This window comes from Ruditapes philippinarum, unplaced genomic scaffold (genome assembly GCF_026571515.1).
Source record: "Ruditapes philippinarum isolate M1 unplaced genomic scaffold, ASM2657151v2 ctg313_1_1_1_1, whole genome shotgun sequence".
Taxonomy (NCBI): Eukaryota; Metazoa; Mollusca; class Bivalvia; order Venerida; family Veneridae; genus Ruditapes; species Ruditapes philippinarum.
In genome coordinates this window covers 495,600-507,807 of record NW_026860654.1, presented here as the reverse complement: position 1 = coordinate 507,807, position 12,208 = coordinate 495,600, and the positions used below count along the sequence as shown (strand labels likewise).

The following is a 12,208-nucleotide window of genomic DNA, read 5'->3' as shown; positions in this document are numbered from 1 at the left end:
TAGATCTATAGATCTATGTCAAAAGGGTCCGAGTGTCTTAAGTTCAAATCCCAACAATTAAGGATTCCTCATTCTATTATACCATGAAAAATTAAAATAAAATGAAAAGGTCACTTGTGATTGTGGGGTAATTGGTTTCTCAAGAGTATAAAAAAGGCTATGTAAAAAAACGCAAGACATTCCAACTGAGACTTGTCGCGTATAAAGGGCACCTTTCGCAATTATATTATAACAAGCGTTTGTTGATCAATCACTGTCGCTGAAGCGCTTGTCGCCGCATGAATAAGGGAAAAATGGCGAATCAAGTGAGAACAATTTACTTTCAAATGATAAAATACCCCTTAAGACCACGTTTTAGAACAACAATTGTTCTTTTATTTATAACATGTATAATTTACCTTGCTTCTTGTAATATATTTAAGCTTTTTTGTTACTAAAAATGCCTTATTTTAATTATATTTCTGTAGCGTTCTTCATATTTTTTCAGTGTTTTTCATATTTTTGACAGAAAAATACATTTTTTGTCCGCATTTTCCATGTTTTCTTGGCTTAAAGTCATGCCTCCGAACAAAAGATATTAAAATTTCCTCAAAGCATGATTTTACTTGAAAATGTGAAGTTTACTGTTAAACAGTTATAGGCTATATCCTGGAATAGACCCTGGGTTCTAAACCAGGAGTATATATAAGGTTCATTCCGTTTTCTTCAGTGTATTATATACAGGTTTTACTTCTGAAATATACATAGGGGTCTAATCCAGGAGATTGCCCAGTTATATTCCTTAACCAGGTCTAGGATTTCATGATATTTATGGACTGTCAGTAAATTTATGGATAGTCTATAAATTTAAAGATTTTTCAGTCCATAAATTTACAGATCCTCAGTGTTAAATTTGCTATTTTTAGTTTTATACTAAAATCCGCAGCTTAAAACAAGTTGTTATATAGATTGTTTCTATTAACAAAGCTAACGAGATAAGTTTCATCTTTGTATGATGACTTTGAAAATTTTGTTAAAAGTGAAAATTGAAAGTCAACAAATTGTTCTGAATCTTATCATACTGTTACATTTAATCATATAATCAGTAAATTTATTCTTATTAACCTGCGGTTTTTAATTTAAATACAACTTATACTATTTTCGCATTTAATGTCTATAAATTTACAGATAGAAAAATCTGTAAAATTAAAGATGGTCCATAAATTTACAGACTGTCCGTAAATATCATGAAATCCTAGACCTGTTAACATATTGAAAGAAGAAGCGTAATATTGACATAATTTGCAAATGTCAAATTATAACCCACATTTTTCTTTGTTTGATTAAAAATAAACCTCATTTACTTGAGATATTTTAACATGAAATGTTTATTTAGCTCTGATTCATCAAGTTGTAAAAAAAAACTGAAATATTTCAGCCTATTTAGGGTAAATAAAGGTGAAAATAAACCTAAAATCTTGTTGAAATACTGTATATATTGTAGCAGCATCAGGGCTCGCGCTGGCAGGAGCCAATGAGCAAATTGGCTCCAAAATAATTAAATTGGCTCAAGAAAATCACGATTGGCTCAAACTTAAGAAAAGTATGACTTTTGGAATCTCCAGTCTAAATTTAGCATTTTCGATTTTAAGAATGGAAAAGTACACATCTGGTTTTCCATCTACAACTTCCGTTTTATCACTTCTTATCTCAAAACACAGCGACACAGTCTACTTTTTGTGGATCATTGACTGGTTTATATTTGTAAATCCGTTCGGAACGAAATATTGATATGAACAGTAACACAGTCTAATACACTGTTTACATGTGACAGCTGATAAATACGACACTAATTGGTGTGAAAAATACCTGTGGCAGATTGTTGAATATGCACTGGATAATTGGTCTTAATATTCAATATGAAACATTAACTAGCGGCATCTAAAGATTATCGCTAATCAAATCAGCATTTTGGGTATGAAATGGCGACAAATTATGTTCTGCAGTTGGCAACTTGACCTGTAAATTTTATCGTTGTTGATAAACAGATCGAAGGAATTACAAGTTGATAGAGTTATTGTTGTTGATTTTTTTTTTTTTTTTTGTGGTGGTTGGAGGGTGTTATTGCCAATAAAATCCAGGGCCAAACACCATTTTTGAGGAAGGGGCCTTGGCCTTTTTCTTGGGGAAAATATGCGTGATTTTAGCATACCTTGGGAAAAGGGGTCTCAAATTTAACACAAAATGTTAACAAGTTCTTCAAAATAGAAAAGCAAAAAGCAGTGGGAATGTTCTTCAAAATAGGACAGCAAAAAGCAGTGGGAAATACTAATAAGGCAGTAAAAGACCTAAATTCAACACCATCATTTAATTTTGTTCTAAATTCTATGGGAAATTTCAAAAGACTGTGGGATTTTGAGGACCAAACTGGGGAAAAAGGAGGCTAGTTTGGTTGGGGAAGCTGCCTTTATTGGGCCACTACAAAGAAGGGTATTTTGGCCCTGAAATCTGACCTAATTATGGCTCCAAAAATATAAAATTGAGAAGGAATTTATTTGACATACAGAGTATTCCTGAAAAAAAAAAAGATTGACCTTATGTCACTACCTTGCCACAGACTTAGATTTTAAGGGAACCTTGCTGCCTACATGTAACTTTTGGCAAATGTTATAGTTACTGACCTCTAAGATTAAAATTATAATTACTGACTGTAAATTATACTCATATATGTAAGATTTGTTAATGTAATAAAAATGTAGCTACCAAATTAAGTTGGATAATAGTTAATGCTTTTCTAAATATCCAATGCTGTACCATTGCCTGATTTGAAAATAAAAATACAGGCAGGCAATTTTCGCCGCGAAGAATTGGCTCAAAGTAAAAAATTGCCAGTGCTAGCCCTGGCAGCATTAAATGTTTGGTTATGAAAGTGGCATTAAATTCAGTTCAGAGTTGTGAAGCTGAACTTGAGTTTGATACTTGTGAAGCGCCTTACTCTGTTATTTACCAAGAAATTTTTACAGTTGATGAAAATTTTATCAAACTTATAGAAATACTTGTATATCTCAAGACTTGTGTATGGTATTTATAAAAAATTTTTGAATTGTTTCTGTTTTGTAGAAGATGGATGTTGATGATGCCCCTCCACCAAACCATGAGGGTATAAAGCAATACTATGGTAGTAAAATCGAAACATTACAGGTATGGGATTATGGTTAAAACAGTCTTTCAAAATCTTTATTAGCTTAATAGTTACAGTTTAATGTAAGTACATCAATGAGGGCCTGTCCAAAAGGGCAGGGTTTGCTTAATGTTCATGTGTCTGCTTTTCAATCTTGGATCTTTAGATGTAAGATGAAATGCCTTTTATATGACATGTAATGAAATTCATTTCTGAACAAAATAAAGTAATATCTAATTTATTTTTAGTGGTTATAAAAATATTTATTTACTTTTTACTTAAGCTTGTTGTAACAGAGAAGACACAAAATTTAAGACGTCTTGAAGCGCAAAGAAATGAACTTAATGCCAAAGGTATGTTTGCAAAGTTGTCAGATTAAACATGACAGCAATAGTCTTACATATTCATTTAATAATATATATATCTCAATTTCATCAGAATTTTGACTATTCTGTTTAGTATTATAGTGACATTTGTAAAAGAATTAATTACTAAGTTTTAAAAGTTTCTGAGTAACAAGCATGATAATGTCAAGATATTTACCACAAATCTGATAAGAAAGTTATACCAACTGATATTGTTGTTGTGTAAAGAAAGTTTTAATATGATCAACCATACATATAGAGTCTTGTCAGATACTCTTCTGCACTGATTTGAATGCTGTCATAGATAGTACTATATTTTGTGGTGCACAGACTGTGCTTTATCCACACCTTCATTGCTGATTGTTCTGTAATGAGTTCAGGGTATTTGAGTAATGTCTAATATTGTCAAAACTTCCTGTGTATTACAGTACGCATGTTGAGAGAGGAGTTACAGTTACTACAAGAGCAAGGGTCATATGTAGGTGAGGTGGTAAAGCCAATGGATAAAAAGAAAGTACTTGTAAAGGTAAGTTAACAGTATTTAATCTATATCTACACACATCTGCATGCCTGATTGCTGATAAATGATTGTAGCAAATTATGCTTGTAGGAAAATTTGAAAACTGGTATAACATCATAATAAAAATCACAGAACCTTTATTGTAGTTTTTGTTGGTATCACAAAGTGATAAATATTTTGTTAATTTTTCAGGTACATCCAGAGGGAAAATTTGTGGTTGACTTGGACAAGAACATTGATATTAATGATGTCACTCCAAACTGCCGAGTTGCCTTGAGAAATGACAGCTATACTTTACATAAAATTCTACCTAATAAGGTCAGTTTACATGTTACATTACATAAAAGTTTAACTTATGTGGTTGTCTGATAAGTTAAATTCTCATTAGACATTTGGGAACATGTGTCTTTTGAAAAAAATGATGTGCACTTAATTTTTTTCATACAGGTATTCCCATACATTGCCATGGAAAACCGCGGTTATTTCTTTGGTTAATGTTGGCAGGAAGATAGTTTGGTGTAAGCAATTTCTGTGCACAACTTCAGCATTTTTCAAAGGATTTTAAACCAAGTTTTCATGTAATTATTGTCATCAAATGCCATGGCACATACCTTCATGAATTTGCAATTTAGTAATCTTTTCGGCAGAATTACGGCTTATCACTTTGAGGCACAAAACAGGTTTTCTGAGTAATATCTGTAGAAGATGTAAGTTAGTGTTAAGTGCTGAAAATAAATCTGATTTTCTCATTTCAGGTTGATCCGTTAGTGAGTCTCATGATGGTGGAGAAAGTACCGGACTCCACGTACGAGATGGTCGGTGGTCTTGATAAACAAATAAAAGAGATCAAAGAAGTCATAGAACTGCCAGTTAAACATCCTGAGTTGTTCGAAGCTTTAGGAATTGCACAACCTAAGGTTTGTGAACAAATTATTATGATAGTTAGACTATGAGATACATAACTACACATAATCTAAAAAAGTTAATTACTTAGTGAACAAAAAATAACTTATGTGAAATTCCTATGTTTTGAGGTATTGCAAATGATATTCTTGTTTTAAAAATGTCTCGCAAACCTACCTTGCAGCAATTCAAAAAGGTGACTTTTTCCAATGAAAAAAAAGGCAGATTCATAATGGCCGAGCTGGAGAGCCAATCAAAAATTCACCAATCTCAAAATAGCTCTGAGTTTTCTCATAAAGGCCGTACTTTTTGCATAATAGCCTTGTTTTATGTTCATAATGTCTTGATGAACTTCATATTAGCCTTACATTTGAAGTGAAAACGTGCCTAATATTAAAAAAATAATTAATAATGGTTATTACAACTTGATGCTTCAGTGGACAGGGTTAGAAATAAAATAAACACATTTGAATTAAGCAGCCAGTTAGCAACTTTGTAGATTGGCACTACCTTAAGCAAAGTATACCCCCCCCCCCCCCCAGGCGTGCACAAAGGAGATTAATTAAACTTTCTGATGCAGCTATAGTAACACCATAATGGCAGCCAGTAGAACTTGTATGCCACATTTTTTTCATGAAATAAATATTCAAAGTATGAAATAATTTATCAAGGAAGGTTCTATTTATTTGACACCTTAAAGCAATTTGTATGGATTATATATTTGACAAGAGATGATTGCTTTGTATAGGTAAATTACAACTACTGACTTATAGTATTATACAAGATTATGTTAAAAAATACCATATTATTTAACAGATTAACAATGGTAAAGACATATCTTTGGGCTAAGGAATTTTTATGATGATCATTAACTTTGTTTTGTAGGGTGTATTATTATATGGTCCACCAGGCACGGGTAAAACTTTGTTAGCACGTGCAGTGGCTCATCATACAGAATGTACGTTTATTCGAGTATCTGGATCAGAGTTGGTACAGAAATTTATCGGGGAGGGATCAAGAATGGTTAGAGAGTTGTTCGTGATGGCAAGGTATGTAATTTCCTAATTAATTTTCCGACCTTAAAATTTCAAAATGTCCACTGTTAAATGAATAATTTGTTTACAAAAGAGGTCAATTTATTGTTCTTGAGGCCTTCATGTTACTTTAAGGTCCAAACATATGCTTTTGACTGTAAATTCTTTCATTTGAAAGATGTCATAAAGCTGGCTTTTAAAAGGAGTTTAGTTGCTCTATATTGGTGCCTAGGAATGCCTGAAATAATATGTGAATTTTGTGGTTTCTCTTGTTTTGAACACAAGAGAATATTATGTTATGCAAACTATACTAGTGTTATTAAAATAACAAAATTTTGGTTACTTTCCTGTTACTATAACTTAACATGTCATATATATTATATAGTTTGGGTGTACAGTATGTTACATGAACATATTTTTTTTCTCACTTTTCAGAGAGCATGCACCATCTATTATATTCATGGATGAGATAGATTCTATAGGTTCTTCTAGATTAGAGAGTGGATCTGGTGGTAAATATGATTTCTATGATAAAACTACATTTTATTTTCATTTTATATCGTTTACAGCAATATTGATTTTAGAGAGATAACTGTTATAGAGATAACTGTTATAATGGGCATTTGCCGCCTTATGAGTAATTTTTCTGAATTTGATCGTGTAAGTTTGTAATATCATGAAAAAAAATGTCAATTAACAAAATAGTTAAAGAGCAATTAGCCAAAAAGGAGTAAGCCTTGTTTCACTTACACTGTGGGGGAAAAAAATTATCTTTTTTTTAGGAAATTGTTTTTTATGTGATGAAAATGTTTTAGAAATTTAATGGCTCATTTCTTGATGTGGTATTCAGTCATCATGAAAAATACAAAGCATAAATTTTGAAACCGAAATTTAAGTGGATCGAGATACTGCCGAGATATTAAAAAAGAAAATTGTTAAAATCTATATAAAACCCAGACAATCAAACATGCAGACATTGATATCTTTAGATATTTAACATGATTGTACTTTTGACAGACCTTATTTATCATTTGTATTTTTATTAAACAGGTGACAGTGAGGTGCAGAGAACTATGTTAGAACTTCTCAATCAGTTAGACGGATTTGAACCAAAACAAAATATAAAGGTAATTTTTCCATTGTAATTTTAACGCAAAATTGTTTCTAAAGATTTTAAAGGATGGAGAATTTGTCCTTAATGCTTCATAAATTAACAAATGGCATAATTATCTTAAAGGAGCCTTGGTAAGGTCCAAAAGCCCAAAAAGATAAAATTTAAGATCCGAAATTTGTCCTTAATGCTTTAATAATTTAATATTGACATTTTCAACTAGACTGAAAGATTACTATAGAATGTAGGCATATGGGTTCTCATCTTTTGTCAGTATTTTCTGGTATTACAAAATGGCATGTCTTATCAAGAATCCTCAGTGAGGTCCGAAAGCCTGAAAACATAAAATTTGGAAATCTTACATAGATCAACTGCGGTACTTTAAAACTGTTAAATACAAGAACAGATAATAATGAAATATACTCAGTATTTAATTGAAAGAATGTTATTCGATGAAATTCATAGCCAATTTTGAGTTTCATTTAAAGGTCTTTGGCCAATAAAAATGATAATTCTGGAAATAACAGATTGAGCAAAAAAATCTGAAATTTTGTACATAAGTAATGGTATAGACTTTTATCAAATGGTATAAAAAAATACTTCTAGTCATGTCAAGAAACCTCAATGGAGTACCTTTAAAGTAACAAAAATAAATGTAACTGTTATTTTATATTATAGGTGATAATGGCAACAAATAGAATAGATATTTTGGATTCTGCATTATTGCGACCAGGTAGAATTGACAGAAAAATTGAATTCCCTCCACCGAATGAAGAGGTAAGCAAACATACAAGATGTAGTGAAAAGTTTTGTATAAATTTTTAAGAACAGTCTCAGTCTTATTTTAATGGTCATATTTTCATAGATCCATTTCAAAGAAGGAAGGTTCATATTTATCTTGCAATTGAATTTTTTTGCACATATTTTATCTGCATGATTTGTAAAAGTTTATGAAATAAGCTTCCATTGTCTAGCCTTAATAGATTTTCAACAGAATTCTTTTTACTTTGTATAGGTTAGTGTTTATAAATCAGCATTTGTCACAAATGGCACAGTTGTTCGACCTATTTAATTTGGTAAATGCTTACTAATGAACATTGACCAATTTAGTGTTTGAAATAATGTTTATAAAAAGGCAATTTCCTAGACTGATTAATAGTTTGCCGACTTACCCAAGTCAATGTGTTACGATTCATCTGAAATACTGCAATCAGCAGCAATGCTATTGGACAAAAAATAATTTCAAAAACAAATTAGTATGAACGTCATACATAACAACAATTTAACATTAAATGGTCAGCTAACCAAACTTTTAATATTACAGACTTGAGGGACATGTAATAAAGAGTTTTGTAATCTTTAATGAATGTATTTTCAGGCTCGTTTGGATATTCTTAAGATTCATTCAAGAAAGATGAACTTAACTAGAGGTATAAATCTCCGTAAGATAGCTGAAATGATGCCGGGAGCTTCCGGGGCAGAGGTCAAGGTTAGTATTGCTGATCTTTTGTGAAAGATTCTTCTTTTGATGGTAAAATGAACAAAGACCCCAATTGTATCTGTACATACCTGGGTAAAAAACAAAAACTTGGTTGAGTTGAAAGTTTTAAATGTAATGATTAAAAATGTTATGATTATATTGCCACCATTAAAATAATTAAGTTAATATATCTTTATCCATTCAGTTTACTTTTGAAGGATGTTTTAAATGGTTAACCATTGTGAACTGGTAATTCTTTATGGGTATCCATTTTGCTTTCTGAAGGATAGCCATATAGTTTACCATTAAAATCTACATTATGTAGCCGTTTAGTTACTTTTTGTTTAAGTCCATGGTGTTACCTTACTGCTGCCATAACATTTGCTTGGAAAACTTATGAAGGGGCAAATTTTGTAATAAAAAACAAACAAAAACACCATGAAAACTTAAATCATGTTGATGTTAAACTGTATCGAGGGTTTGGTACGAAATAGCTATAACTCGTATTACACAATGAAGAAGTTATGTCCGTTTTTGCATCGATCAATCAAATTGTATAGGTAATGAATGCAAATGTCAGTGAACATCTAACATGGACTAATGTAGCTTTGGAATTTGACATTCTTTGCCCTGTCCTGTCTCGTTATTGGATAAAGTTGATGATATATTATTATATAAATGTGTATTTCAGGGAGTGTGTACTGAGGCGGGTATGTATGCATTGAGAGAAAGGCGTGTACATGTCACTCAGGAGGACTTTGAACTTGCTGTTGCTAAGGTAACACTTTTTATATAATTTTTAGTTTCTACTTTATTTGATTCTATGTGGTAAACTAAGTATTTAGTCCGAAGTATGGAGTGGAACAAAAATGGCACAAACCGCTCAAGTGAGGAATTAGAATCATTGAAGAATTGAAACCAAAGCTGAGTTGTGGCCAAGTGGGTTTGACCCTTGCATCATTAGAAATTACTCATCGACAATTGATCCCCATCATTGAGGTTAATGCCATAATTGTTATTTGTTTCTCACTGCTGATTCAAAAATCATGTAGGATTAGTACACATTCATTTAGTAATTACTGGTTAGTTATTTAGGAAAGCCAGTTATGTGGACCCATCAACGAGATAGGACCCCTTTCTTCCTCGGCCCCTTAACAAAATGTAAAGATTGCCTTAAAAACTGAAACAACATGGTTATTGTATTAGTGCTTTCAGGCCAATGGCCCCCTTGTTTTACTTTAAAGATTTACTTACATTTATTATTGTTATTACAGATTATGTTGAAGGATTCAGAGAAGAATTTCTCAATCAAGAAACAATGGAAGTAGACCTTTAGTTCTGTGATCATCATTAACTTTCATTCTCCATGTAGTTCCAACAGCAACGATTTTCTCAAAAGATTTGTTTCGCTTTATTGTCCAGTTACTTTAGCCCGAATAGGCTTGGACACTAAAGGATAAGGAATCTAAATTTGGATTTATATAGTGCTGCATTTTGGAAAGATTTATGAACTCTGCATGACTTACATTGATATTGAATATAAAATCAAGCATTCAATATTTTTTATATTAAATGATGCACATATTTCTTGGATATGATGGCTGTAAGAAAATCGAGTAGCCAGTTTCGAAGTAAAGCCAATTTTCATTTTTTAAAGAAAATTGATAGAAAAATATTTGATATTGCTAATTATATCAGAAGAGGTTTTGTCTTAAGGTAATATATACTTTATGATTGCACTTGAATAGATCAGCTTACAGAACCTTGAAAGTACTTTGCACATGCCTGCTTATGCCTGAAATAATGCACAAAGGGGCGTCCAAGGTCTTCCTCCATTAGTAAAGCAAGAGAAAGTCGCCAAATGACCTTCTCTTTGTTGGTGTGACTTTTGACCCAACCAACAATAAAAAGAGAGAAGAATTATGAGAGTATTTAAAACTAGAGTATTTCTTGTGTTCAGTAAGCATGACAGAGGTGTTGAACACATATCCTACTTGGATTGCCTGTTTATATATTTTTTTTAAGTGAATTGGTCCATAATGGAAGGTTTATATTATAATACCATAAATAGTTAGGTTGATAGTATTAAGTATGATAACAACCATGAAAAAATTATTTAAGAATGTTGTTGGAAAATCTGAGATACATGATGGGATATTACGTATTTATTTAAAGCAGATCATAAAGTGTTCCAGAAGTAAATAATACTCTTCATGATGTAAATGCCAAATACTATATCACATAGAATATTTATCTAAAAAAAATTTCCAAAAAATATTTTGTTAAAATATCCAAATAGTACATTTCTATTGTTTCAATCATTATGAAAACACTGTAATGGAAAATGTGCCCATAGACCAATCCACTTTAATGAATTTCACATTCGATTTTGTGGTATCCAAAAAAGTATAACTTGAAAAGCAATCAATTCCAGAGAAAATTTTAATAGAAACAAGAAAGTGAAGCAAACTGGAGAAAGGGATCTTTTCTCCACATAAATAAAATGAATATTTGAATGAATTATGGCATTCTTGGCAATTGTATAATGAAGAAAATAGGAATTATTGTATATATTTTGGTTGAGAAGTATATTGCCTACAGGTGGTTATTCAGTAAGGTGAAAAAAAAATAAAGTGCTAAGTTAGTCAGTTCATAATCTTTCAATGTTTTCATTTCTTTTCATTCATATTTTGATGTATAATTTATCAAAAATATTAAATAAAATAAAAATTGGAAAAAAATCTGGTTTGTTAAATATAAATGAATTATATAGTTAGAAAATAATCCATAAATGTTGAAATTATTATGAGCCAGACAACTGTCTGTGTCTGTAACTCAGCTGGATATAATTTGAGAAAGATCAGTGGTTAAACCTTTGATCCCTTCCTTGCCTAAAAACTACTACCCAGGATCCCAACAATGCCTGAAAACTACTAAGTACCCAGAATCCTGACCATGCCTGAAAACTACGACCAAGGATTTTTATTTTGCCTGAAAACTACTACCCAGGATCTCACCAAGGATTTTTACCTTGCCTGAAAATATTCAAAACTACTATCCAGGATCTCAACCATGCCTGAAAACTACTACCCAGGATCTCAACCAGGCTTGAAAACTACTATGCAGGATCTCAACCATGCCTGAAAGGTACTACCCAGGATCTCAACCAGGCCTGAAAACTACTATCCAGGATCTCAACCAGGCCTGAAAACTACTACCCAGGATCTCAACCATACCTGAAAACCACTTTCAAGGATCTTGACCATGCCTGAAAAAACTACTACCCAGAATCATGACTGAAAACTACTACCAAAGATCTTGACCAGGCCTGAAAACTTTTACCCAAGATCTTGACCATTCCTGAAAACTTCTACCCATTATCTTGACCATTCCTGAAAACTACTACCCAGGATATCAACCAAGGATCTTTACCTTGCCTGAAAACTACTACCAATGATCCAAAGAGTGCAGAGACTGAAATTTTAGTTTCTAGGCCTGTAATAATTATTGTGTCCCCTTAAATGTAATGAGGTCAACATATTCCCTTCAGTAAGAATATATAACTATATAGTATTAGTTATAATATATTCCCTTAAGCTAGAAGGGGAAAGTCATTTTGAAACACAGTCATTTTT

General features: G+C 31.8%; 1 protein-coding gene across 1 annotated transcript; it reads left to right on the top strand.

Moving 5' to 3' along the window:
- Positions 1 to 224: 224 nt before the first annotated feature.
- Positions 225 to 11,314, top strand: LOC132712917 (26S proteasome regulatory subunit 8). Its single transcript, XM_060695353.1, has 13 exons — positions 225 to 305; positions 3,100 to 3,180; positions 3,444 to 3,513; positions 3,954 to 4,051; positions 4,238 to 4,363; positions 4,801 to 4,962; positions 5,834 to 5,997; positions 6,418 to 6,494; positions 7,033 to 7,109; positions 7,772 to 7,870; positions 8,472 to 8,582; positions 9,265 to 9,351; positions 9,848 to 11,314. Exons 1-13 carry the CDS (start codon positions 279 to 281, stop codon positions 9,899 to 9,901), a joined length of 1,233 nt encoding a protein of 410 aa, XP_060551336.1. The 5' UTR covers positions 225 to 278; the 3' UTR covers positions 9,902 to 11,314.
- Positions 11,315 to 12,208: the final 894 nt, after the last annotated feature.